The following is a 27,801-nucleotide window of genomic DNA, read 5'->3' as shown; positions in this document are numbered from 1 at the left end:
ATCTTTACTTTTTCTTGTGGCGCCTCATATTCAGTGTTTTGAACAGATCGCTACTACTATCTTACCACAACATTTTACTTTTCCAGACAAATCTTCAAACAGTTTCTAACAAACAGAGTGTTGAAAGATCCAAAGCAAAGGCGCTTTTTTAAATCCAACGATCTCTATGAACTCTTTACATTGAGCAGCCCAGATGGAACTCAGGGGACAGAAACCAGCGCTATTTTTGCAGGTATGTCAAAGGAAGGAATTGTAACATCTTTACAACAAAATCGGGGACAAGAACAGCTAATGATTTTCTGCGTAATGCATTCCAGGTACTGGTTCTGATGTTCCGACACCAAAGTCACAATTAAAGTGTAAAGTCGCAAAACTCTCTGTTGTTCCTAAAAGATGTCGTCATCTTGCAGAGTATACCTCGTCCACATGCACCAAACTGTCAGATTATTTCTCAGCAAGACAACATGATAATTCACCGAGAACATCAGTAGAATCTGCTGGAAATATCAAGAGAAACTTGGAAAGGTCTCCGTCCAGTCTTCCAAAATATGATGCCCAAATTACTGCTGCTGATACAGGTTCATTCATTAGAGTGGAAGAGAAGCCTTTAGAATCAGTTGAGGGATCACAGCTGGAGAAGAAAGGGGCATCTGAGAGTATGGGATTGTTGAACTCCTTGCCAGTTGCTGAATCTAGTGTAAGTGATGAGAAGCAGCAAAATCTGGTAGAGGAGAAAAAGAGTCATTGCAGGGAGCAGGATGGTAATGTGCAACTGCAAAATAATCATAAGCACACCTCAAAAACAAAACATCATGAGGGCAGCCTAAGGAAGCACAAACATTCCCGAGATGCCAGGTTTGAGGGTGAACGAATTCCTCACCTGGTGAAGCAGAGAAAGTACCAAAAGGAAGACAATGAGGAAGAGAAAGATCCAAAGAAAATTGATGACTATGTTTTGGAGAAACTTTTCAAAAAATCAGGTAACTCTTTCCTTGTACATCATTTTGTAAAAGAGAACTAATCCTGAGATAGATCCAGAAAACCTATTACAAGTGGCAGCAACAATAGGAGAGAATCCCAAATTCTGCTACTGGAATATGTAAATATTTCCTTATTTGCATCCTTTGTTTCGGTTTTCTTGAAACAATTGAAAAGCTTGTCAATAAGTGCATGCTTACATACATACGTGCATGGTTATATATGCCAGCTTCTGTTAATCAGGTGCCTTAGGCCAGGGCTGGCATGACAAATAAACTGAACCAGGTTTTTTATCCACCCTCACTTAAAACCTGGTTTTTATCACCCCAAGATGTAGTTGCCCCATTTAAAGGCATAAATGTTTCCTAACTGAATTTTTTTTCTGTTAATACATACCAGGTTATACTGGATTGCCACTCAGTTTAGTTATATAAACTGTTACAGGGTTATGCAAATAAACTCTTGTCATACAAAAACTAATAGAGTACTGGAGAGCATCCCCCTTTTGTTAGCCAGTCCATACAGCTAAATCCACTCTCAGCTCTATTCCCCAGTGAAGTGGCCAAGGCAAGAAAGGAAGCAGCCACTCTGGCTGGCCACCCTTTCATAGCCTTCTAGCCACTCGCCTTCATTGCCACCCTTTAATTCCATCTGGAACTTAGGCAGTCTAACCCTAGCCCAGCCTGCCCCCTCACCCAAACTAGGACTTCCCCCTTGCTGTATTTTCTCTCTGTTCCTGTTCCTCTGTGTTGCTGCTAGGTTTTATTTTTTATTTTATTTTCATTTTATACTGTTTTAAACTGTTATATTATATCTTATGATGTATTTTATGGTTTCAATTGTTGTAAACCACCCAGAGAGCTTCAGCTATTGGGCACTGTAGAAATACAATAAATAAAATAAATCCCAGGCCTTGAGAGGATGGGCCCTTGTCCTGACCCAAAGGAACAACCTGAAGGGCAGTCCTCTTTGCTACACTTTGCTACACCAAGGCCAAGGAGTGATATTGATGTCAGGGTGCTCTGGCTGGCTGTGACATCTGTCACCCCATTGGATCTCCAGGGTTGATTTGTGCAACTCTCTTTGTCACTCCCTGTTGGGGTGACCTGTCCCCCGTGGCAGGCTTCATAATACACTGCCCACTTCTGGGGAGTGAGCCAACAATGTGATGTGGCTGCAAAAAAGGCAAATGCTATTTTTGGCTGCATTAATAGAAGCATAACTTCCAAATCCCAGGAAGTACTAGTTCCCCTTTACTCAGCATGGGCTAGGCCTCATCTTGAGTACTGTGTCCAGTTTTGGGCACCACACTTTAAGAAGGATGCAGACAAGCTGGAGAGGGTTCAGAGGAGGGCAGCAAAGATGATCAGGGGACTGGAAACAAAGCCCTATGAAGAGAGACTGAAAGAACTGGGGAACATGTTTAGCCTTGAGAAGAGAAGACTGCGGGGAGATAGGATAGCGCTCTTCAAGTCCTTGAAAGGTTGTCCCAGAGAGAAAGGCCAGGATCTCTTCTCAATCATCCCAGAATGCCAGACACGGAATAATGGGCTCAAGTTACAGCAAGCCAGATTCTGGCTGAACATCAGGAAAAACTTCCTGACTGTTCGAGCAACACGACAATGGAACCCATTACCTGAGGAGGTGATGGGCTCTCCCACACTGGAGGCATTCATGATGAGGCTGGACAGCCATCTGTCAGGGATGCTCTGACTTGGATTCCTGCATTGAGCCGGGGGTTGGACTTGATGGTCTTATGGGCCCCTTCCAACCCTACTATTCTATGATTCTGGAAGGGCCACCATCCAGCTAGATGTTCCTCAGCTTCCTGGGGTGGCTGACAACTCGCTGCTGGTTCTCTTCATCCTGCTCTCACCCTTCCTGTCTCCACAGCCACAAAGGCACTTGGGAAGCCAGATGGAAAAAAACTCCCCCCGGGCAGATGGTGCCGTACCCTCCAAATAGAGTATAGCATTCCATGAGTGTCGTGTTCCACATGATTGCTTATTTGCTGTGATGGATGATCAGACAGCTATTCCTACCATGAAGTGGAGGAAGGGAAGTACTTTAGGGGTTGGACCCGATGGTCTTATAGGCCCCTTCCAACCCTGCTGTTCTGTGATTCTGTGTACTGATCTCCAGTTGCGTTCATCGTAGGATTGTAGAATAGCAATCCTTACTGTTTGGACTTATGCCCTGTTCTTTTTTAATAGGAAACTGTTGCAAGTGTTGTAAATACTTAAGCTTCTCCATTAGTACTGTAACACATAATTTTAGATGGTTTAAAAAACAAGCCATGTTCCTCCTCCTCCTCCTCCCAGGAATACATAGCGTAATGAAGCACGATGCCATCATGGAAGCCTCCAGTCCAGATTATGTGCTAGTGGAAGCAGAAGCCAGTCGTGTTGCTCAAGATGCCCTCAGAGCCCTCAAGATATCTCGACAGCGATGTCGGGGAGCTGCTTCTGGTGTTCCCACTTGGACCGGCACCAGCGGCCTGCCTGGCTTTCCAGCAAGAGTCAAGTAAGGCCTGTGATGGCTCTTCCAGATTCATTGGCTGGTGCTAGTTTATATGTTTGAGGTGTGCGTTTAGTATGCCTGCCTGCAAAGCAGAATTAAGAGAGGTGAATGGCCAACCAGATCACAACTCCCATGCTTTTTACTGACCCCTGCGACTTCCCCACTTCAGCCCTTACAGTCTCCCGCAGAGCAGCACTTAACTGGTCCAGTGTCTAAATGGAAGACTTGCAGAGCGTACTGGTGCTGCCTTGTGCTGCTGAAGAAGGCAAAGAACAAGTTCGTTGGTGCTCCTTGGCTCTTTGATTTTTCTGTTCTATAGCCGATTCTGAAACTCGGGCAAGACGAGAAAATGTTACCTCATTTATCTCCATGCTTCTTTGTGAGGTGGTTAATCATGGTTCCCATTCCCCCGGTGGTAAACAGGGCGCGACAGGCACTGATTTGCCTAGTGCGATTGTTGCCCTGGTCGAAGTCCGGCGGTGTACACCAGGAGTCCCCAACCTTTTTGGACCTGTGGGCACTTCTGGGAATTTGAGACCATGCTGTGGGTGCCACCACAAAACGCCTAGTCAGTGGATTGCGACTTTGGCGTCTCCTTGTCATGTCTCAGGGATCTTAGGCTGTGTCTTACTCAGCCAAAATATTTGTTTCGTATCCATTGTATACAGTGATGTCCCTTTAATAAGGGACAATCTAATTTGGCTAATTGCTGGCAGTGCAATGCAGTTAATGCTTCTTTTAAACGTATGTTCTGGCAACTTCCAGTAGTTGCTGCATTTGAGGAGGTTATTACATGGATAAATTTTATCTACCTGCTTCTTGGAAATTAGTAAATGGATTGTCTGTGCCCATTTGACAGCTAAAAGACTGATATTACAATATTGGAAGGATAAACGCTCAGCTTCTATATTGCAATGGATTGAGGACCTTACAACACTTTCAATATTTCAATGGGTAGCATATTGATGCCACCTTCAAATGGATACTTATTTGTATATTTGGTCCACTTTTGTTGCAGCCCATGTATAATTGCTAGGAAGTTGTATGCATTTCGTACAAATCTGTGTATGTATATTAAAAAAAATAGGGGATAAATATGTTGTGGATCCATTTGTGGGTGCCATTGGAGGTGTCCGTGGGTGCTGTGTTGGGGACTGGAGTACACTTCTGCTGTTCAGGAATGACCCTAGTGCTAGATTAACCCTTCTGATACTGGCCCCCCCCCCCAATTATGCCTTCCACAAGGCAATTAGGCTTAAGAGAAAGGGTCCTGTTTGCAGAAGGAGGGTGGGGAAAGGAAATGGTTGTGTGAATTGGGCGGATGGGGGGGTGGATGGATGAATTTGTGAATGGGATGTATATGTGGCTTTAACCCCGCCCACCGGTGGCATGCAACCCTTGGGCAGGAACAGGTTTCTCACCCCTGTGTAATGTATCTTATATTACTGTCTGTTTGTAAAGAACGTGTCTCTAATTCTGTGGTATGTTTCAGAAGCAGGTTTGGTCAGAAGAGGAACCCGAATTTGGTGATACCATCTTCATCCTCTCCATCTCTGGGAAAGAAATGCAAGGTGAAACATGAGCACATTATAGCTACCACAGACATACAGCATTGTAAAACATGTTAACTGTTTGTTCATTCTAGCTCAATAAAATGTATAACAGCCAGTAATGAGGATCATAGCATTATCCCTTTATTGCAAATTGGGGCTTGCCTAAAAGTTCAGTAAAAATGTGGTTTCATGTCACATGAAAGGCAAAAGAAACTAAAATAAACCTGTCTTATTTTATCCCTTCAAATCCTATACTGAACATATAAAATTCTAGAAATAGGTATTTAGGGGAACATTTCCAAAAGGCAATTTAAGAATGACTGTTGCTTTAATATGACAGAATGTGATATATTTCTCAAAGGTCAGTGCTATCACAAGCACTAAGGGGATTTTCCTTTCATTTCCACTTACAATAGCTTTCTGCTTACTTATACACAGAATATGTAACTTGGTTAATAAGTTCCAGAAAGATAATAAAAAGTGCTTAAACATGCTAGAAATCTCTTTAGAAGATAATTGCTGTCTCTGTCACCTTTATCACAAAACCTATAATAAATATATCATATATGGAAATTACAATGACCTTGAAGCATTTTAATTTTAAGGAAATTTAGGAGTAATTTCCCCCAAACCATAGAACTGTTATCAAAATGGTAGACTATTCTTCATTTGTTGGGAGTAGGCCATGCAAGGTATTGAACCTTCCGTGCTTAAATATCATGTCTGTCAGTGAGATCAGTCTGAGGAAGGGCTGCTGAACTGGAACAGCTCACATAACCCCCCCCCCCCATCCATTTGCTCAGTATTGTATGGTACATCCATGAACAACTGCTGCTGTTACTGACCAGGTTCCAACAATCAGCGGAGGAAACAACACGATGTTGGTTGTTTCCCTTGCCCATGCTGCTCGCGCAACCGGGATTATCCTAATTACCTACGCTGTGGCATCCAAACCTGTTGTGCAGTGACTGTTCACCCACCCTACAATCCATGGCTTGCAGTAGGAGTTGTAAGGTGGGTGAAAAGTCATAATGGTGACACCGTGCACTGGGTTTGGATGACATGGCAACCTGCAACGCGGCGCGGGTAGTTGGGGTAATCCTGGTTGCGAGGGAGACAACTGACACTGCGCTGTTTCCCCCGCTGATCATCTGAACACCCCCAGGTCAATTGTGTGGAATGCTACTCAAAGCTTTCTCAAAAGCAGTGATAGCGCAGTGTGTCCAGGTTTTCACCAGGTTAATCATTGTACAGGTAAGCTATTGCCTCTTCAACAGCTCTTCCATTTTGGAAATGTTCCCTTAAATACTTTGTTCTAGATAGTTGATTTGTTAAATACCAGATTTGAATGGGTAGAATAAAACAGGGTTGGTGTGATGTCAGCCCCTCATTGCCACTGGACTACGGATCACTTAGTGAGTTCATGGCTGAGGCAAGATTGAACTGGGGACTTTGCGCTCACGCTTCCTTAGCTGCTAACCTTCTACGATAACCCTCGTTCTTGTTGTTGGTCAAGCCATCAACTGCTGTTTTCCCCAGTGGCTGCATTCCGTAAATGTGAGAGCTCCACCCAAGACTTTTCCATTTCTGTTTGCAGGATGCTGAGAGTGGGAGAGAGGAGAATAAAAATATTTCTACTGCTCACTTCGATGGAAATGTGGAAGCTGGAGAGTCCTCTTCAAGTACCCTGAACTCCTCATCTTTGCTGGCTAAAATGAGGGAAAGAAATCACCTGGCTGTGCCCCAGCGAACAGAGAATCAAATGGAGGATAGTCTCCAGCAGCCAGCGGCTGCCCTCCCTGTAGCAACAGACCATGACGAATTGCTGGTGGATGTCCGAAACTTTTTGGCTTTCCAGGCCCATGTACCTGGTCAAGCTAGCACTCGGGAAATATTGCAAGAGTTTGAATCAAAGCTGACAGTGGAACAGTCTTGTGTCTTCCGAGAGCTCCTGAGGAACCTTTGCACTTTCCATAGGCAGTCCAGTGGGGAAGGACTCTGGAGCCTAAAACCAGAGTTCTCCTGACAGTTCTTTTGGGATGCATAGTCCGCATCCCTCCTTCCTGATTGATGTGTTTTTAATCCTCTTTGAAAATGACACTTCATGGACTGGTGCGTGTCGTTCCACTTCTGTACAGTATTTTATGTACGCAGTGCCTTCTACCTCATAATGCAGCAATAGAATCCAAGCAGACCTTTGCATGAAAAAAAAAAAGGGATCTTACAGTGGATGGACTCAAAATGGATTTCTGTTAAGCTTTCTGATGAACTAGGCCATACATCTAGACTGCACATGGGTGTTGGTTTGGATGCATATTGCACATTATATCTTAATCAAATGGTTAAACATAGTATTTAACAGCATTAGTAAGAATTATTATTTTCAGTGCAGTCTATTCTTTTAGTGGCACTTATTCTTAGGGTGTGTCACCCATATGAGAGAAATTCTGGCACTCAGAAAAGTTAATTGAAAGATCTAGAACCCAATAATCTCAGTGGGTGTTGGAAATTGGGATGTAGCAGATTTCTGTTTCAGTACTGCAGGGCTCACCTGTTGGGAGTGGCTGAGCGGAAGCACAGACTTGGTCTTGCAGTACCCTCTTCTGTGGGCAGAGAGAGGACCTTGTTTTCCCTGGTTACCAACTCAATGCGCTTGCACCTAGCCTGCAGATTAGTGTTGCGTTCCCCTTGTGATCAATTTCACATTTTGGTCATTCCAGTGTATTTAAACGTGAGACACTGCTGCTTTTCTGGTGCCTGTAGCTTTGGTGGTTTGTCCAGCATGACATTTTCAAGCATTCTGCCAAATTTCAGACAGATGGGTGCCCGTTTTAAGGGCAGTTCAAAAAGGCACATGACGTAATGGTGCAATCCTATACATGCTTGTTTACTGAGAAGTCCCACTGAGTTCAGTGAAGCATATTCCCAGACAAATGGCTATAGGGTTGTAGCCCAAATGTTATTTAAAATCTCATCTATTTTTAGATCAAGTCTTGGACAGTAGATGCTCAAGAGAACAAAATAAAACTCTGAAGCAGATTTGTGAGGCTTAGGGACTGATGAGCAAGCCCAGTGACCCCCCAAGCTTTGCAGGGAAAGGAGGTGGGCAAATCTAGAGCTCATTTAACCAGGGTCAGAGAAAGCCGGCCTGAGTCAAGAAGCAACAATCTAGGCAGCCGAGGTCACTTCTTCCCCACCCCCTTCATCTCTTTAGGTTATGGTGTGACTGAGGCAAAAAAGACTTCCTTCTGCATGCCTGAGCAAATGTTGCTCCAGACTAGCTTAAGAAGTCTGGGAGGTCTGTGAACAGGCTGGCTATACAAATCATACTACATGCTGGCAAGCACTGCCCAGGGTGGATGGGGACCGTTCAGGATCATGCCAGATATGGCTTTGTGCTGTTGGCAGTGCAAATAATTGGTCTGACAGTGATCGCAGCAGTCCTATCCGGGATTGGCAGGAGGAAACCCTGAAACATCTAGAGAACACAGCTGAGCTTTCCTTTTGTTGGGTGTGCCCTGTGATTTTGTAACTTGTGTTGAATGGTGTTGATTGGCAAGTCTCCTCAAATGAGTGTTGCTGCTTTCTAGGGGCACGAGCTGGTGGTACTTGGTTCAGTGGAATACTTCTAATATGTATTGCACAGCAAGAAATTGATGTGTCAAGAATCCACTAACATTAAAACAGTTTGTAATAATCAACACTTCTGCAATCCAATCTGTGATCAAATATTAGCATCACTCGCTATGAATAGGGTTACTTTATAGGTCACTGTCATTCAGCTAAAACAACCTTCCCCATCCTGCTGTAACAGGTAGTGCTCTCTGGCTACCACTCAGAATAGACGCAGCATCATAGGAATTGACTTAAACTACTTGAGTATAAAAAACACAAGCTATTTTTTACTCAAATAGTGTAACACAGTGGGGGCCAAGAGCCTCCTAACTCCAGCCGTCTTAATGGTAGCAGCCAACCAAAACAACTTCCCTGCATCCTGCCCCTAAGAGGTAGATGGGCTCTTTTATATTAGCTCTCCATTCAGCAGAGTCTGTTTCATGCACTTTACCAAAGAGCCTTACAAGTCTTAGCACTGATACAATAGCCCTGCAGTATTTCCAGTTTATGGGATGATTCTAAAACACACATACAAGGCATTAGCTGGGTGTGTGTGTGTGTGTGTGTGTGTGTGTGAAAATGAAGGGACCGATTCCTTTTTGTTCAGGAAGGCTTACTTCTGAGTAAGCCTACACAGGATTCCAGCAGCATGCCCTATTCACTTCCCTCTTCATCAATGTATCTGTCAGCCTTAAAATTATCCCACATGTGTCTTGGTTGACAGTTTTCTGTTACTCCTCCGGCACTGGGAGAACTGACTGCACTGGGAATGCTTGACTTCTGTGATGAGAAGATCGCATTGACTTGAATGGACTGGGCCACTTAAAAGCTAACTAAAAACAACCACTGAGCTAATCTCTAGTTTATTTACTGACTATTCACAAAACTCAATTTATCCAACCATTATTAGCTTTCCACCTAGATGTCAAAGGCTTAATATTTACAATGGGAAAACTCCTATGCCAGTGTAATTATCATGCTTGTTTGTTTAAAATGCCAGAGAAGGAAGCTAGCAAGTCAACAGTTAGTTTGCTGCCTCTCTTTTACGTACATACGTTCTGATTTTTACTAGCTCCCTGTTGGAACACTAAGAAAATGTACCTTAGCATACTCAACTTAAAGTAATAATGATGAACAAATAATGAGGGAACACAAAGAGGTATGTCACGTACCCACACAATAAATCCTTTTAATTCTTTTATCATATTTGTATCCTCAAACAAACCCCTTAGGGCAGCTTGCATAGTTCTTGTCCTCTCTGTTTATCTTCACAACAATCCAGCGGTGCAGGAGAGGCTGAGAGAAAAAGGTGTTCGCAGAACTAAAAAGGATTGTGCTTCAGGCATCCCGCAGGCAGCTACACTTTATACCATTACATAAAAGGAGTGTTCATACATTACAGTGAACACATATTCATGCTATGTACACACATTCAGCTATTTGTGAGAATTTGTCTACATACTTTTGTATCTATACACGGATAATAGATTCTCACTTAATCCAGGGTGCAGATGTGTACAGCTGTATCTGGGCTGAATGAAGACACACATGTGTGTGTAAACTGATAAGTCATTTGAAAAAGAAAGTACACCCTCTTTGAGTTCTATAGTTTTACATATCAGGACATAATAAAAATCATCTGGTCTTTAGCAGGTGGAGAAGCCATGTGTGAAAAACGAAGGACACCCTTACTGCTTCCATTGGTGTGAAGAGGCTAAGTAGCAGCCAGGTGCTGCTAATCAAATGCCCTTGATTAATTGATCATCAGCAAGTGTGTTGTTCAGTTGTGTCCGACTCTTTGTGACCCCATGGACCATAGCATGCCAGGCCTTCCTGTCCTGCGCTCACACAGCAAGTGTGGCCACCTCTATAAAAGCCGAAGTCTCGGGAGTCTGCTGGTCTCGGGCATTCAGGTGTGTGTTAACAAAATGCCAAAGAGTAAAGACATCAGCAGTGATCTTAGAGAAGCAATTGTTGCTGCCCATCAAGCTGGGAAGGGTTATAAGGCCATTTCCAAACAATTTAAAGTCCATCATTCTACAGTGAGGAAGATTATTCAGAAGTGGAAAACATTCAAGACAGTTGCCAATCTTCCCAGGAGTGGACGTCCCAGCAAATTCACCCCAAGGGCAGACCGTGCAATGCTCGGAGAAATTGCAAAACATCCAAGAGTTACATCTCAGACTCTACAGGCCCCAGTTAGCATGTCAAATGTTGAAGTTCATGGCAGTACAATTAGAAAAAGACTGAACAAGTATGGTTTGTTTGGAAGGGTTGCCAGGAGAAAGCCTCTTCTCCCTAAAAAGAACATGGCAGCACGGCTTAGGTTTGCAAAGTTGCATCTGAACAAATCACAAGACTTCTGGAACAATGTCCTTTGGACAGATGAGACCAAAGTGGAGATGTTTGGCCATAATGCGCAGCGCCACGTTTGGCGAAAACCGAACACGTCATATCAGCAGAAACACCTCATACCAACTGTCAAGCACGGTGGTGGAGGAGTGATGATTTGGGCTTGTTTTGCAGCCACAGGACCTGGGCACCTTGCAGTCATTGAGTCGACCATGACCTCCTCTGTATACCAAAGTATTCCAGAGTCAAATATGAGGCCATCTGTCCGACAGCTAAGGCTCGGCCGAAATTGGGTCACACAACAGGACAATGATCCCAAGCACACCAGCAAATCTACAACAGAATGGCTGAAAAAGAATCAAGGTGTTGCAATGGCCCAGTCAAAGTCCAGACCTCAACCCAATTGAAATGCTGTGGTGGGACCTTAAGAGAGCTGGGCATAAACAAAATGCCTGCAAAACTCGATGAACTGAAGCAATGTTGTAAAGAAGAGTGGGCCAAAATTCCTCCACAATGATGTGAGAGACTGATAAAGTCATAAAGAAAACGATTACTTCAAGTTATTGCTGCTAAAGGTGGTTCTACAAGCTACTGAATCATAAGGTGTACTTAGTTTTTCACACGTCTTCTCCATTTTGGCTTTATTTCTGTAAAAAAAAAATAATGGCACAGTGTAATACTTCACATCCCCTTCATGGATCACTGCCTTGTTGTGGCGAAGGGGCTTGCGTAACTCAGTGAAGCCATAAGCTATGCCGCGCAGGGCCACCCAGGATGGACAGGTCATGGCAGAGAGTTCTGACAAAATGTGGTCCACTGGAGAAGGAAATGGCAACTCACTCCAGTATTCTTGCCAAGAAAACCTCATGGAATGTATCACAAGGCTAAAAGATGTGACGCCAGAAGATGAGCCCCTCAGGTCGGAAGGTGTCCAAATACTACTGGGGAAGAGCAGAGGGTATTTCCAAGTAGCGCCAGAAAGAGTGAAGCGGCTGGGCCAAAGCCGAAAGGACACTCAGCTGTGGATGTGTCTGGTGGTGAAAAGAAAATCCGATGCTGTAAAGAACAATATTGTTTAGGAACCTGGAATGTCAGATCAATTAATCAAGGTAAGCTGGAGGTGGTCAAACATGAGATGGCAAGATTGAACATCGACATCTTGGGAATCGGCGAACTAAAATGGACAGGCATGGGCGAATTTAATTCAGGTGACCATCATATCTACTATTGTGGGCAAGAATCCCTTAGAAGAAATGGAGTAGCACTCATAGTCAACAAAAGGGTGGGAAAAGCAGTACTGGGGTACAATCTCAAAAACGATAGAATGATCTCAGTACGAATCCAAGGCAAACCATTCAACATCACAGTAATTCAAGTCTATGCCCCAACCGCTGATGCCGAAGAAGCTGAGGTTGATCGGTTCTATGAAGACCTACAACACCTTCTAGAACTAACACCAAAAAAAGATGTCCTCTTCATCATAGGGGATTGGAATGCTAAAGTAGGAAGTCAAGAAATCACCGGGATAACAGGCAAGCATGGCCTTGGTGTACAAAATGAAGCAGGACAAAAGCTAATAGAGTTTTGCCAAGAGAACACGTTGATCATAGCAAACACTCTTTTCCAACAGCACAAGAGGCGACTCTACACATGGACATCACCAGATGGTCAATATCGAAATCAGATTGATTATGTCCTTTGCAGCCAAAGATGGAGAAGCTCCATACAGTCAGTAAAAACAAGACCTGGAGCTGACTGGCTCAGATCATGAACTGCTTCTTGCAAAATTTCGGCTTAAATTGAAGAACGTAGGGAAAACCACTAAACCATTCAGGTATGACCTAAATCTTATCCCTTATGAATATACAGTGGAGGTGAGGAATAGATTTCAGGGATTAGACCTGATAGACAGAGTGCCTGAGGAACTATGGACGGAGGTCCGTAACACTGTTCAGGAGGCAGCAACGAAATCCATCCCAAAGAAAAAAAAATGCAAGAAAGCCAAGTGGCTGTCTGATGAGGCTTTACAAGTAGCTGAGGAAAGAAGGGAAGCGAAAAGCAAGGGAGAAAGGGGAAGATATACCCAACTGAATGCAGAGTTCCAGAGAATAGCAAGGAGAGACAAGAAGGCCTTCTTAAATGAACAATGCAAAGAAATCGAGGAAAACAACAGAATGGGAAAGACTGGAATTCTCTTCAAGAAAATCGGAGATCTCAGGGGAACGTTTTGTGCAAAGACGGACAAAGAAGGCAGGGACCTAAGAGAAGCAGATGAGATTAAGAGGTGGAAAGAATACACAGAAGAACTATACAGGAAAGATCTGAGTGTCTCTGATAGCCATGATAGTGCGGTCACTGAACTTGAGCCGGACATCCTCGAGAGTGAAGTCAAGTGGGCCTTAGGAAGCATTACTAACAACAAAGCCAGCGGAGATGACAGTATTCCAGCTGAGCTATTTAAAATCCTAAAAGATGATGCTGTTAAAGTGCTGCATTCAATATGCCAACAAATTTGGAACACTCAACAATGGCCACAAGACTGGAAAAGGTCAGTTTACATTCCATTTCCAAAGAAGGGCAATGCCAAAGAGTGTTCAAACTACCGCACAATTGCGCTCATTTCACATGCCAGCAAGGTGTTGCTCAAAATCCTACAAGCTAGGCTTCAGCAGTATGCGAACTGAGAACTACCGGAAGTACAAGCTGGGTTTCAAAGAGGCAGAGGAACTAGAGATCAAATTGCCAACATTCGCTGCATCATGGAGAAAGCAAGAGAATTCCAGAAAAATGTCTATTTCGGCTTCATTGACTACGCTAAAGCCTTTGATTGTGTGGATCAGAACAAAATGTGGCAAACTCTTAAAGTGATGGGAGTACCAGACCACCTTACCTGTCTCCTGAGAAACCTGTACGAGGGTCAAGAAGCAACAGTAAGAATCGGACACGGAACAACCGAGTGGTTCACAATTGGGAAAGGAGTACGACAAGGCTGCATATTGTCACCCTGCTTATTTAACTTATATGCAGAGTACATCATGAGAAACGCCGGCTTGGATGAATCACAGGTCGGAATTAAGATTGCTGGGAGAATTATCAACAACCTCCGATATGCAGACGATACCACCCTAATGGCAGAAAGCAAAGAGGATCTCAAGAGCCTCTTGTTGAGGGTGAAAGAGGAGAGTGCAAAAGCTGGTTTGAAACTCAACATTAAAAAAAGAAGATCATGGCATCCGGCCCCATCACTTCCTGGCATATAGAAGGGGAAGAAATGGAAGCAGTGACAGATTTTACTTTCTTGGGCTCCAAGATCACCGCAGACGGTGACTGTAGCCATGAAATTAAAAGACGCTTGCTCCTTGGGAGGAAAGCTATGGCCAACCTAGACAGCATAGGAAGAAGCAGAGACATCACCTTGCCGACAAAGGTCCGTCTAATCAAAGCTATGGTTTTCCCAGTAGTAATGTGTGGCTGTGAGAGCTGGACCATAAGGAAGGCTGAGCGCAGAAGAATCGATGCTTTCGAACTGTGGTGCTGGAGAAGACTCTTACGAGTCTCCTGGACTGCAAGGAGGTCAAATCAGTCCATCCTAAAGGAAATCAACCCTGACTGCTCATTGGAAGGACAGATACTGAAGCTGAAGCTCAAATATTTTGGCCACCTAATGCGAAGAGAAAACTCTCTGGAAAAGACCCTGATGCTGGGAAAGACCAAAGGCAAAAGGAGAAGGGGACGGCAGAGGATGAGATGGCTAGATAGCATCACTGATGCAATGAATATGAACTTGAGCACACGCCGGGAGAGAGCGCAGGACAGGAAGGCCTGGCGTGCTATGGTCCATGGGGTCACGAAGAGTTGGACATGACTGAATGACTGAACAACATTTCACGTGCTGTTGTTCATCTGAGGTTGTATTTACCTAATTTTAAGACCTGCTAAGGACCAGATGATTTTTATTGTGTCCTGATACGTAAAACCATCGAACTCAAAGAGGGTGTACTTTCTTTTTCAAATGACTGTATATGTTAACTTTATGTAGCTATTTAAAGTGTAGCTTGGTGTACTGAATGTAACATATCACCCCCACAAAGCGAACGTGTGTTCATCAATTCACAAGTATATGTGCGTTCATTCAACCCAGGCTCAACTCTATGCATCGTCTGCATACCATATGAAGGAGGATTCTAGTCCCTGCTTATAAATCAGGTATGCATACATGTAGACAGTAGCCTTATTCAAGTGTTAAAAAATCTTAAGTGTGGGGTGGAGATGGGGATATACCACACCATCAACAGAATGTTCAGGCTTACCATGGCAGAACCTTTTTTGGTGACTTGCCATCCCCCTTATTTCTACACAAGATGAAGACAGTAGACACTGAACACAGTCAGTCAAAAACTGACTGGCAAATACAAGTAGGCTGCATGCATGCACACAAGCAATGAAAATTCGGGGAGGGGGAGGAATTTAAATAGGCAGGAGAAACAAACTACAATTGGAAGAACTAAGTGAGAACTTGGATTGGAAACAAACTACAGGATAAAGACACAATAACGTGATAATGTAATGGCGACGAATGCCTGGGTGGAGGCTGAGAGCCAGACCAAACTGAAATGCATTATTTGGCAGGTCCGGCATTAAGGCTAGGCACGGCCGGGCACCTGCTCAGGGCCCACATCCCAGCAGGGCCTCCTGGCTCTCTGCCCGTCAAGCAAGCAAGTGGCAGCAGTGAGGAAAGAGGACGAGGAGCTACAGCAGCTGGTCACAATGGCCATGAGAAGGTGGGCTTGCAGAGGGAGGGGGCTTGCCTAAGGGCCCACAGACACCTGGAGCAAGCACTGAGACCTGGCTTGAGCCGTGTGTGGAGCGAAGGGAAGCCGTGGCCAGGCGTTGCCTCTAGCACTGGAGCTTCCGCACTGCCCTGGAGAACTTCTTCAGCTCCGTCTCCCCCTGCCGCCACCTCCTGACCCATGAGATGACCAGCTGGCCAGCAGCCCTGTGCCCCATGGCCAGGACCACGGAGCCTGGGCCCCCCGCCAGCTCCTGGCAGGAGCAGGCCTCTCCATCGGTTAGCCACAGGACTGGCTTTTTCAGCTCTGCTTCCGACCAGCCATCCTGTTTGTATAGCGTGCGGCCCCGGAGCTCTGGAACCACTTGCAGGTCTCCCTCCAGGCCAGAGAGAGATTTGATGCTCATTTTTAAAGCTGTGGGAGACGGAGACAAGAAGACAGAGACAGGCTGAACGTCAGCGTCTGTGCTGCTGGTTTTCGGCCATTCTCTCTCCCGTCAGTTGCCCCCGCGGTTCCTCCCATCTCCCGCCCAGCCTGCGGAGAGCACCCCAGCCCGAAGTGCCTCATGGAGCAGTGAGTGGACGGCAGCGCTGGAGCTCCAGCTGCTGCCGTCGTCCTCACCAGCATGGACAGGCCAGGAGGAGACTCACCAAAATCCTGGCTGCAGACGTTTTCCAGGAATTCTTTCTCACCAGGGCCAGTATCAAGACAGGCTGCACACACCACATCTGGAGGAGCAAAGGAAGACGGGGTGGGGGAACAGCTGGAATAACAGCAGCTGGAGGCTGAGCTGGAGCAGCCGAGGAAATGCACTGAACCCCCACGCCTGCCCTCCTGCGCCTTATAACTCTCATAGCTGAGAACCCAATGGCTTTCTGATCCACACTGGCTTCTACTCCATTTCTGGGCCCAATTCAAAGTGCTGGTATCAATTGTTAAAGCCCCAAACGGCTTGGGGCCAGGTTACCTGAAGGATTGCCTCCTTCTGTATACACCTGCCCAGACCCTCAGATCACCTTCAAAGGCGGCCACCAAAGGAGGCGGGGCACCCTGTTTGTGGGATTACCTCCCCAAAAGATTCAACAGGTGCCTATAGTGTGGTCTTCTCATCACCAGGTGTAGACTTATTTATCTTCCTGGGCCTTTTAGTCCTTCGGGCTTGTTTTTAAATGTGTCATTGTGTTTTTAGATCTTTACGCTGCTGGTTTTTTGCTTTGGTTTTCTTCTGTTCTCAACTGTTAGAGGTTTTATATTATGTTTTATCATGTTCCATTTTAGGGTTTTAATTTTTGTGAACTGCCCAGAGAGCTTTGGCTAATGGGCAATTTAGAAATGTAATAAAGTAAAATAATAAACTAACAATTTGTGCCCCTGCCACTAAACTGCATCTGAACAGCAGCAACCCCGCCCCGCCCAGAAATGCGCCAGTGACCTTAACTACTGGCCATCTGCTTTGTGGGTGCGTTGGAGAAAGAGATGCTGGGGTGGGGAGGAGGATGCGGGATGGGTGGGTGTGGGTGGGGGGACAGATCTACTGGTGAGACTGCAGTGATTTATGATACATCAGCCAGGGCTTCTGACCCCCAATTTAACATTAGCCACAATAAAGAAGCCTCCCCCCGACCCTTCTAAATCAGGTGAATAGAATCCCTGATCTGTTATAACATAAAAATGTTGGTTTGCACTTGTCTATACAGATCATCCTAGGACATGTCTGATGGGGGTGCAGGAAGCAAGCCCCCCCTCCGCCATTTTGTGCCTGGCTCTGCTTTGAGGATCTTGGCCTTATAGTCACAAACTAAGTAGATGCAGCAAGCCGCGTGGTCTAGTACAAAAGGATTTGACCTAGAACTAATTGCAACAGAAATTATTCCTTCTGTGTTATGTTTCATAGACCATTAAAAACAAAGAACTAAAAATCTAGAAAAATCTAGATAGGGGAACACATTCAAAATGGTGGATTCAATATGGCGGCTGCTCCTAAGAACATGACAGGTTTTGCCACATAACCAAAAAATCTATCCGTCTAATTAAATTTTTTGTAATAACCTTTTTTATTTATGTTCAATTAAGTTTTCAAACCCCATTAAAAAAACCCTAAAATCTGTTCAATAGGTCTCAAGAAATATAAATCCCCCCCACCCCCCACGCCAGCCATCTCTACAAAAAGAAGCCCTGTGGGGAAATTCAAAATTCACCCATGGTGGCTTCCTGACGTGCACACTGGGTCCCCATTTTTACTATCGTATTGCTTTTATTCTGTGTTTTATTGTGGTACGCCGCCTTGAGAGGGCTCCTGCTGTGGAAGGCAACCAAGAAGTATTTTAAATACGTGAAATACATAAATTCTCTGCCTCTGATCTGCAGTGAAAATGTCCTGTGTCCCTGATCTGGCATCACACATGCACAATTTCTCCACTCCAGATCACTGCATGCTGCCAGGTTCGGCCAGGTGCGGAAACGCCTGATGTGATGACATCGCCAGGGAAGAGGAGAAGCTTCACTGCAAGCAGAGGGGAAGCAGAGAACTATTTTCAGTGGCTTGTTGTTGTTCAGTCGTTCAGTCGTGTCTGACTCTTCGTGACCCCATGGACCATAGCACGCCAGGCCTTCCTGTCCGGCGCTCTCTCCCGGAGTGTGCTCAAGTTCATATTCATTGCATCGGTGATGCTATCTAGCCATCTCATCCTCTGCTGTCCCTTCTCCTTTTGCCTTCAGTCTTTCCCAGCATCAGGGTCTTTTCCAGAGAGTTTTCTCTTCGCATTAGGTGGCCAAAATATTTGAGCTTCAGCTTCAGTATCTGTCCTTCCAATGAGCAGTCAGGGTTGATTTCCTTTAGGATGGACTGATTTGACCTCCTTGCAGTCCAGGGGACTCGTAAGAGTCTTCTCCTGAGCTTCACTGAGTTACACAAGCCCCTTCGCCACAAGGCAGTGATCCATAATGGGGCTGCCCCACGGTTATTGCAATGCACAATCCTGCACTCAGGCTCTGCCCAACTCTAAGCGTAAACCAGCTTTAGAGCACTTTAACTGCCAAGGTTAATGAGTTCCTACAGGAACTGTGGATGGGAGGGGTGCTGATAGCTCTAGGAGAGAAAAGCACAGGGGCAGCATCTGTGCAGAACCACTGTCCCCAGGCGCCTTGGGGCAGGTGTTGTGATGCAAAACCAGTTTGCAGTGTAGCCTGGTGTGACTGTTTAAGTAAAGGTAAAGGTGTCCCCAGCCAGTCGTCTCCGACTCTAGGGGGTGGTGCTCATCTCCATTTCTAAGCTGAAAAGCCAGCACTGGCCAAAGATGGGTCTGTGGTCATGTGACTGAACCTATTTATCTACTTGCAATTTCTTGCTTTTGAACTGCTAGGTTGACAGGAGCTGGGACTGAAGACGGGAGCTCACTCCGGGTGTGACTGTTAGGACCTCATAAAAGGGATCTACAGCCTCCCTTCTGTTTGTTTGGACAAACATTTCATAACGTTTCCCGTTCCAGCCATCATCCCACATCTCCTCTCCTTCGTTAACCCCCCCCTTTTTTTTTTTACATAAGCTCATCAGCCAGTCCTATCAACTTCCTCTCTGCCCCCCCTCTCTCACCAGGCATTGCCCCACACTTTTAATCTTCATTATCATAGGGGCTAGAAACGTCTTCATTTACAGCAACGGAGTTTCTTAGGAAGCGGGATTCTGCAGCGACTATTACACTGCAGCATGCTTCCCCGCCACCCCTGCGCCAGCGGTCCTGCAGCATGTGCTCTCCCTTGGTTCCAATGTTGGGAGGGGTGCACAGCTGCCTGCACGCATGTGCTGTGATGAAGCAAGGAAGGAAAAAGCCAGCCCAGAGCTGAGAGCTGACCATGATTTCCCTGCCCCTGCCCCCACTGGCGTTTCACTCCCCATCTACCGAGGGGCTTCTGTGGACGCTTTCCCAGCCACTCCCTCCCTCACCTTCTTGGAGGAGCTGCTGCCTGTCGTCCTGGCTGAGGGGCGGGATGCAGAGCTCATTTCCTCGAGGGAACCTGCTGCAGTTGAGCATCTCTGGCCAGGGGAAGCCGAAGGTGGCCATGACGGGGGTGCAGCCGTCCCGGACGGCCTCGCAGAGGGAGTGGCAGGGGAAGATGGGCTTGTCCAGCTCGCTGATGCAGACAGGGGCAAAGAGGGAGCAGAGGAACCTCTTGGTGTCTCGGTGGCACCGCTTGGTCAGCAGGGGCACCCAGGACGCAGCCTGCTGCAGCGCCTCCTTCATGGTCTCGTGGCCCAGCAGGTTGGGCAGCCGCATCGCACTGTAGCCCACGCCGTGGCACAGGCTCATGCTGCTGGGCACTGGCCTGCAGCTGCTGCGCCGGGAGCTCAGCTGGGCCAGGCGGTGGGGGAAAGCAGACGGGGAGGAGGAGAAGCTCCAGGCGGCCAGCAGGAGAGCAAAGAGGCCCCGGACAGCCATGAGGAGCCTGCGGGAGGAGGACATGCACAGGAGCAGGAAAGGAAGCTGCACGCCTGGGGCGGGGAACGGCCCGGAGAAGCTCTTGGGGCCGCATCCCAGTGGTGGGATGCCTACTGCAGCTGAGCCCGCTTCCCAGCGGCTGAGCCCCAGGCACAACGGCACAGAGGCCGGGACACCACCAGGTGTTCGCCAGGAAGGGGGAGGCGGGGGAGGGGCCCCGGAGAGCCCCAGGGGGCTGGATTTGGCCCCGGGCTGCCCGCCCCTGCCTTAGGGGGAGGCCTGCACGCCGGCTGCCCCACCCCCTGGCTGCAAAGGCAGGGCACAGCCCCTGCTCCACGAGCGGCCTGCAGGCCAGATGGCGGCGGAGCGCCCGCAGCCCCGGCGCTCCCCGGCGGAGCCCGCTGGCAGGCGCGGCTGTGCGTCACGGGCGCGAGGCCCGCGTGCGCGCCGGCCCTCCGGGCGCCCCCCTCCCGAACTAGCGCCGGGCGGGGCAGGGGGCCGGCCTGCGGCAAGCCGGGGGAGCGCTGCACAGGTCGTCCCGGGCAGCCGCGCCCTCCCGCGGGCGCCCGCGCCCGGCCTGCTCTGCAGCTCCGCGGAGGCGGGCTCCGCACCGAGGGCTCCGTGGGGCTTTCCGGGCGGCCCGGGAGGCGCCGCGCGCGCGGACGCGCCGGGGCCGGGCCTGCGCCGCACGGCCCGCCGTGTGAGGGGCGCACCGCGCCAGCGGCACGGCCGGGGACCCGCCCGCCGCCAGGGCGGGGGCTCGAGGCGGGCGCTGAGCCGACGGCCGGGCCGGGCCGGGCCGACGCGACGCGGGTGGCGCCCGGCGAGGCCTGCGGACCCACCGGCCGCCCAGGCAGGCCCCGCCCCGCGGAGCGCGCAGGCAGGTCTCGGGGGCGGCCGGGCGGAGCAGGGCGGCGGCGGCTTTCTCAGCACAGGGGGCCGCGGCGGCGGCGAGCAGGGGGCCGGCGGAGCGAGGGGGCAGCGGGGACGGCCGGCGCCTGCGGGAGCTTTGCGCACGGCACGGCACGGCTCGGCTCTCCTGCCCCGCCCAGCGCGGACTGCAGCGGCGCCCCGGCGTCTCGGGCAGGGCCTCTCCCTACCCGGGGGGCGGCCGGGCGGGAAGCGGGCCCCCGCCCGCCCGCCTGCGAAGCACGCGCCGCCCCGCCCCCCCCCCCGCGAGGCGCTCTGGCCCCGGGCGCGCCGGCGCGGCGAGCCGCTCCTGGTCCCCGCTGGCCCCCTCCTCACCGCCGCCCCGCCTTCCCGGGAGCCCCCGCTCCGGCTTACCTGGGAGCCCCCGGCCTGGCCGGAGGCCCTGAGCCGGGGCGCTCGCCCCCGGGGAGCGCGGGTCCGCGTCACCGGCCAGGCTGGGGAGCGCGGGCCGGCGCGTCCGCTGGGCCGGCACGAGCGAGCCCACGAACGCAGCGCGGGAAGCCCGAGGCGCCGGCGGGGGCGGGTGGGGCGGCGACCCCGCGCGCAGGCCTGGGCTTCCGGAACAATGCCGCCGGCCGGGGGCTGGCTTTCCCCCGCCCACCCGGCCCCGGCGGGGCGTGGGGCAGGCTGGAGGGCCTTCAGCGCCCCCCGCAGCCGCCGGAGGAGGCGCTGACCGGCTGCCGAGGAGCGCGAGGGTCCCCCGCGTGGGGCGCAGTCCAGGGCGCGTCTGGTCCGAAGGAGCCCCGCGGCCCCCGAGGGGCTGTGCTCCCTGGCCTAGCGGGCGTGCTTGGGATCGTGGCCATAATAGTGCCCCCCGCTCTGTAGGCCTTGCGGGGCGCGGCCCAGCAGTGCTCTTGCGCACGCCGCTCCGCAAGGCCGGTGCAGGAGGGGGGCCCCTCGGTCGCGCCTGGCCCCGGCCGGCTGCCGCGCTCCCCCGCCCCCTCCGTGGAGCGCCCTGGCGAGGGAGATCTGATGGCGCTCTTCAAGTCCTTGAACGGTTGACCCAGAGAGGAAGGCCGGGATCTCTTCTCCATCCTCCCAGCGTGCAGGACACGGAATAATGGGCTCAAGCGACAGGAAGCCAGATTCCGGCTGAACATCAGGGAAACCTGGCTGTTACAGCAATGCGACAATGGAACCCATTCCCTAGGGAGGCCTTCAAGACGAGGCTGGGCAGCCGCCTGTCAGGGATGCTCTGACTTGGATTCCTGCACTGAGCAGGGGGTTGGACTCGAGGGCCTTGTAGGCCCCTTCCAACCCTTCTACAATTCTGTGAATCAGGCATATTAGAGATGGAGGGACTGAGGCTGAGACGGCATTGCTTACCTGAGGCCATTTCATGAGTTCATGGTGAAGTTGAGATTTGAACCAGGGACTTCCTGATTCACAACTCAGTCTCTTAGCCATTGCACTGTGCCAGCACAGGGAGGGTACAGAACCGGTGGGCTTCCCAGTGCCTTTCCATGTTCAACATCAGCTCTCATCGCAATGAATTAAAAGGTATCTGAAAATGATGTCTGGCGACAGAGTCAGGGTTTCTCCTGTAAACCATCCCAGTGAACCAGAGTGTGTGATGAAAAAGCTTCGTCTCACAATTTAGAGGAAATATGAAAGCAATTCGGCTTAAGAGGCCTAGAAAGGGGCAAACCATTCCAGCCACTGTACTCTTCCCAGGACTGGATTAGCAGAGGGTGCCCTTCTCGAAGGGCTTGTCTGCCCCAGGCATGTGAGGCATCCATTTGTCTGGACTAGCCTTCCCTGGGGCTGCCTCTCAGGTCCACAGTGTGCCCTCACTCCTGTAGCTTTCCATGGGATCTTCAGAAGATAATCAAGATGACCCCTGAAAAAGCTGTGGCAGCGGCCCCACTCCCCGGAAAGACTGCATGCGCCCTCCACTAGGGGAACTCTCGGCATCTTCCCAGCCAGAAGGCACTTTCAGCTCATGTCGAGCGATAAGAATGTAAACGTGACCGTTGGGCTCGTCTCCTTGCCACGAGAACTCCATTTGCAGAGGAACAGGGTAAGGCTGCTGACACCTTCCTGCCTCCCTGGTGGGCTTCTCAGAGGCATTTCATAGAATCAGAAGAGCAGGGTTGGAAGGGGCCTACAAGGCCATCGAGTCCAACCCCCTGCTCAATGCAGGAATCCAAGTCAGAGCATCCCTGACAGATGGCTGTCCAGCCTCGTCTTGAAGGCCTCCAGGGTGGGAGAGCCCACCACCTCCCTAGGGAATGGGTTCCATTGTCGTGTTGCTCGAACAGTCAGGAAGTTTTTCCGGATGCTCAGCCGGAATCTGGCTTCCTGTCACTTGAGCCCATGATTCCGTGTCCTGCACTCTGGGATGATCGAGAAGAGATGCTGGCCTTCCTCTCTATGAAGAGTGCTATCAGATCTCCCCTCAGTCTTCTTCTCAAGGCTAAACATGGCCAGTTCTTTCAGTCTCTCTTCATAGGGCTTTTGTTTCCTGTCCCCTGATCATCTTTGTTGCCCTCCTCTGAACCCTCTCCAGTTTGTCTGCATCCTTCTTAAAGTGCGGTGCCCAGAACTGGACACAGTACTCCAGATGAGGCCTAACCAGTGCTGAGTAGAGGGGAACAAGTACTTCCTGGGATTTGGAAACTATGCTTCTATTAATGCAGCCCAAAATAGCATTGGCCTTTTTTTTTTTAGACACACCACATTATTGGCTCATCTTCAGCTTGTGATCGACAACAATTCCAAGATCCTTCTCGCTTGTAGTGTGGTTGAGCCACGTATCCCCCATCTTCTAACTGTGCCTTTGGTTTCTTTTTCCGAGGTGCAAAACTGGGCATTTATCCCTATTAAATGTCATTCTCTTGTTTTCTGCCCAGTGCTCCAGTCTATCAAGATCACTTTGAATTTTGTTTCTGTCTTCCAAAGTATTAGCTGCCCAGTTTTGTGTCATCTGCAAATTTGATCAGCATTCCCTGCACCTCCTCCTCCAAGTCATTAATAAAAATGTTGAAGAGCACTGGGCCCAGGACTGAGCCCTGCAGTACCCCACTCGTTACCTCTCCCCATTTGGAGAAGGTCCCACTGATAAGCAGTCATTGAGTCCGATTCTGTAGCCAACTGTGGATCCACCGGACCGTTGTTTCATCTAGCCCACTTTGAGCTAGCTTGCTCATCAGGATATCGTGGGGCACTTTAGCTGGCTGTGGTGGCAAACAGACTGTTGGGCTAGATCAGCCTTCCCCAACCACTGGCCATGCTGGCTGGGGATGATGGGAGTTGCAGTCTGACACATCTGGAGGGCACCAGGTTGGGGAAGGCTGGACTAGATCAGTGGTGCAGAGCCTCTTTCAGTCAGAGGGCCGAATTCCATTTTGGAGAAGCTTTTGGGGGCCAGATTCCAGAGGTGGGCAGGACTGAAGGCAAAAGGGGCAGGGGCAGAAATACAAAACATTCCAGCCTTGTGTGGCTTGAAGCTCTAAGTGCCCGGAAGGAACTCTGCCATGGGAGGGGCACGTCAGCCTTTTAGGATGGAGGGGGAAACAGCACAGAAGCCAGGAGACCTCCTGAATGATCAGTGGCTGGGGGGAAGGGCAGGGCAGGCGGCCTCTGCGCTGCTTGGGGCTCAAATCAGTCGTTCTGTTTATAAGGGGATTCGCCGGATCCCTGGAGCAGACAGGAACAGGCAGACGCCGGGCGGCCTCCGCCCCGAGGAGGCTACAGCCTCCTACGTTGTGCACGTGTATTTTGGTGTTTCTGTTCTAATCTTGTTTTGCGTGACAAGCAGTACAGAAATACTGTTACATAAATAAATGAATGCATCTAAAAGCACCCACGGGGCGAAAGGGAAGAACTTGGAACTTCAGGAGCCCTTCTGCTCGAACTCGCAGCTTGGCCTAGTGGTTGGAGTGTCGGGATGGGCAGAATCAGGTTCGCTTGGCCATTAAGCTCACTGGGTGACCTGACAGCTTCCAGCCTAACCTACCTCACAGGGTTCTTGTGAGGATAAAATGTTGGGGAAAGGAACCATGCACTGCTTCCCTGAGCTCCTTGGAAGAAAGGTGGGATATACGTGTATGAACTAATGAAATTACAGATATACAATGTTATTTATGTATATTTACATCTTACAGTCCGCTTCTCCTTGTACAATGATTTACAGTAGGCATACCAGAAAGTCCATCCCATTCTGCTGCAGCAAAGCCTGATCAAGAGCCATCGGAACAGAGAAAACTGCCATGTCCTGAGCCAGACCCTGCTGGTCCATCTAGCCTGGCACGGTCCACGTTGACTGGTGGCTCTCCAACGGTTTTGGGCAGGATTCTTTCCCAGCCCCATCTGGAGATGCTGCTGGGGACTGAATTGGGGGCTTCCTACATGCAAAGCAGGGGCTGTACCCACTGAGCTACCCCCCCACACACACCTCCTGCAGAGGGCAGGCTTTCACTGCCCTTTGCAGGCGGAGACCCCCCCCCCCCGCCTTTCTCTTGCCTGGCCAGGCCCTCACCTTCAGAGTGAAGTGAGGCAGCCCACCGCCCCCACTTCCTAGCAGTCATGCCTTCATCTTTTGGGAGGGCAGCAGGCTCAATAGGAACCATGTTTCCGGAGGCAACTGTAATGGCTCCACCGCCGTCTGTTTGTGGTTGAGACTCCACTCAGGGCACAGATCTTGGCAGCCGCCTCCTGCTGTTAGCCGCCTCCTCTGCAAATACCGATGGACCTGGATTGAGTTTCCGCCCTCCAATAAATCAGTTAAATTAAGCTCCAGTTTAAGCTGGTTTCCATTCCCAGATGGTAATTCCTCCTCAGGACTCCTGCCAGACTTATCCAAGCAGCCCATGCTGGTCCTTTACTATAAAAAAATATAACGAGGACCAGGGTAAGAGCATAACAGCAGCCTGGCTGGATTAGGCCAAAGGGCTGGCTGTTTCAGCAACTTGCTACCCATAACAAGGGCACCTTAAGGCGCAATCCTATGCATGTAGGGAAAAAGTCCTACAACACCCAGCATTCCCCAGCCAACATGCTGCAAGTCGTCAGACTTTTTTCTGTCTTAGCAGGCATAGGATGGCACCCTTAAAGGCTAACACACTTAGGGCACGATCCTGTGCAGTTAGGCGGCCGCCTCCGAACTTGGAGGCGACCGCCTATCCAGTGCAGGGCAGGAGAAGCACGGAGGGGATCGTTCCACCCTCCCCGTCCCGGAACGCCCCGTTTTGGCACTCCATGCTCCTCTTCCGAGCATGGAGCGTGGGGCCATTCCGCGCTGCCTGCAAGGCAGTGCAGAATGGGAGGAAGGTCAGTTTTCTGGGAACCAGCCTCGGAGCGTGGGCTCCAAGGTCAGTTCCTGGAAAACACGATATCCTATGGCTGTCTAGCTGCTGACTAGCAGCCATAGGATTGCTCCCTTAGTATGGCATAAGCCAGGGATGGAGAGACATTCTGCCCAGCCGGTCTTGCCAGCCAGCCTGACGGGGTCCCCGCCACTGCCCCCACCAAAATCCCTCCCTCTGAGCCCCTCCCCAAACCAGCTCCACTTGCGCCCCCGAACCTTTGCCCTTGGCTCCTGACGGAAGCACTGCTTCAAGGTGCCCCTTGAGGCAGCAGGCCCCACAGGCTGCCCTGGCCACCGTGGGAAAGGCTAGGAGCAAGTCAACCCTCTCTGTGTGTGTGTAAGGATGGCAGATCTGAGGGGGGGGGCGGGGGGATGTGTCCAAGAAAGTGCACATGGGGGGCCGGATGTCAGCAGTGCGGGTGGCCCTGCCCATGACTGCCCTGCAGCTGCTAAGCCATTCCGCTCCGTTCCGCCCTCCCCCTCCCCTCCATCCACTATGGATTCCTGTACCGGTGTGCGGAAGATGCTTTTTGCATTGGGAAGCGACACGTGCATCTCACGAATACGGTCACTGGCGTCGTGCTTGCCCGGAGCTCGCACCGGCCTCGGGCGGAAAAAGCTCCCTCAGCCCCGGGAGCAGCTTTCCTGGAGCGGGGAGCCACGCGGCGTCGCCCTGAGCCAGCGCAGACAAGGCCTGCAGCTCGCTGCGGCGCGGTCTGGCCAGAGCGGACTGGTTCGCCTCCCGAGGGCCGCAAGGCTCCTCCTCGGCGTGGCTGAAGCAGGCGCCTGCGCAGCGGCCGTCGCTTCCCTGGGGCGGGTCGCAGCCACGAGGCGCTTGAGGCCGCCAGCAACAGCCCCGCCCCCCGGCCCCCCCGGCCCCAGACTTGGCGCTGTTCTGCCCCAGAGCACAGGCTGTCCGTGGCGCGGCCCGGGCACCGTGATGTGGCCAGAGCCCCGCGGGCTCCTCCCGCGTCGCGCCGATCTGCGCTTCCACGGCGTTCTAAGCCGAGCCGCGCTGCGCGGGAGCGGTCGGCTTCTGCGGCGCATGCGCAGTACATGCCGCCCAGAGGGGGAAACTGACCACGTCACGTGGTCGGGGGAGGGGAGGAAACGGGAAAGTCCTCTTCCTTGAGTGCGCACGCGCACCGCATGGGGCACGTGAGCGACAAGGCCCGCCCTCCGGGGGGCGGAGGAGGAGCCCCACGCTGCTCCGCCCGCCCGCCCGCCCGTGTTTGCGCCCCTGCGCGCGGCGTCGAGTCACGTGAGCGCGCCCCGCCCGGCGGGCCCGGATGTTGTGGCAGGGGTGTCACGTGCCCGGA

General features: G+C 50.4%; 3 protein-coding genes across 9 annotated transcripts in view; 1 reads left to right on the top strand and 2 right to left on the bottom strand.

Moving 5' to 3' along the window:
- The window catches only part of ERCC6 (ERCC excision repair 6, chromatin remodeling factor), a 44,407-nt gene extending 36,520 nt beyond the window's left edge, over nt 1-7,887 (top strand). For 4 of the 5 annotated variants that reach the window (XM_084842294.1, XM_084842292.1, XM_084842291.1 and 1 more), the window contains 5 exons: nt 87-232; nt 318-980; nt 3,300-3,501; nt 4,991-5,069; nt 6,649-7,887. In XM_084842294.1, coding sequence (XP_084698420.1) covers nt 87-232; nt 318-980; nt 3,300-3,501; nt 4,991-5,069; nt 6,649-7,077 — 1,519 coding nt within the window. In that variant the 3' untranslated portion in view covers nt 7,078-7,887. The remainder of the gene's footprint in view (nt 1-86; nt 233-317; nt 981-3,299; nt 3,502-4,990; nt 5,070-6,648) is intronic. The other variant, XM_084842293.1, reaches the window with a different exon arrangement.
- A 1,939-nt stretch (nt 7,888-9,826) lies between these two features.
- LOC146349242 (secreted frizzled-related protein 2-like) lies at nt 9,827-20,500 on the bottom strand. 2 transcript variants are annotated; one of them, XM_084842297.1, is made up of 4 exons: nt 19,752-20,500; nt 16,459-16,536; nt 14,880-16,222; nt 9,827-10,474 (listed from the first exon to the last, which is right to left on the bottom strand). In XM_084842297.1, exons 1-3 carry the CDS (start codon nt 20,266-20,268, stop codon nt 15,915-15,917), a joined length of 903 nt encoding a protein of 300 aa, XP_084698423.1. In that variant the 5' UTR covers nt 20,269-20,500; the 3' UTR covers nt 9,827-10,474; nt 14,880-15,914. The 2 variants fall into 2 exon arrangements, with proteins under 2 accessions (XP_084698423.1, XP_084698422.1); XM_084842296.1 differs by having other exon boundaries at nt 9,827-10,310; nt 14,989-16,222; nt 19,752-20,368.
- Nucleotides 20,501-25,247: 4,747 nt separating this feature from the next.
- Nucleotides 25,248-27,638, bottom strand: LOC146349241 (uncharacterized). Of its 2 annotated transcripts, none has more exons than XM_084842288.1 (2): nt 26,993-27,638; nt 25,248-25,849 (listed from the first exon to the last, which is right to left on the bottom strand). In XM_084842288.1, exons 1-2 carry the CDS (start codon nt 27,538-27,540, stop codon nt 25,837-25,839), a joined length of 561 nt encoding a protein of 186 aa, XP_084698414.1. In that variant the 5' UTR covers nt 27,541-27,638; the 3' UTR covers nt 25,248-25,836. The 2 variants fall into 2 exon arrangements, with proteins under 2 accessions (XP_084698414.1, XP_084698413.1); XM_084842287.1 differs by having other exon boundaries at nt 25,249-25,999.
- Nucleotides 27,639-27,801: the final 163 nt, after the last annotated feature.

The sequence above is a fragment of the Heloderma suspectum genome, chromosome 3 (assembly GCF_057233095.1).
Source record: "Heloderma suspectum isolate Gila_16-S chromosome 3, 16-S_ref, whole genome shotgun sequence".
NCBI classification, from domain to species: domain Eukaryota; kingdom Metazoa; phylum Chordata; class Lepidosauria; order Squamata; family Helodermatidae; genus Heloderma; species Heloderma suspectum.
The sequence above is the reverse complement of the archived record's forward strand: the minus strand, read 5'-3'. Positions and strand labels throughout refer to the sequence as shown.

Bases quoted from the DNA above. Each gene is read 5' to 3' on its own strand.
- LOC146349242 (XM_084842297.1), bottom strand. From the start codon at position 20,268: ATGTCCTCCTCCCGCAGGCTCCTCATGGCTGTCCGGGGCCTCTTTGCT. The intron at 16,537-19,751 runs GTGAGGGAGGGA...TTGCTCCTCCAG, and splicing joins GCAGCAGCTCCTCCAAGAAG to ATGTGGTGTGTGCAGCCTGT. The intron at 16,223-16,458 runs GTGAGTCTCCTC...CGTCTCCCACAG, and splicing joins CGTCTGCAGCCAGGATTTTG to CTTTAAAAATGAGCATCAAA.
- LOC146349241 (XM_084842287.1), bottom strand. From the start codon at position 27,540: ATGTACTGCGCATGCGCCGCAGAAGCCGACCGCTCCCGCGCAGCGCGG. The intron at 26,000-26,992 runs GTACAGGAATCC...ATTTTTTTATAG, and splicing joins AAAGCATCTTCCGCACACCG to TAAAGGACCAGCATGGGCTG.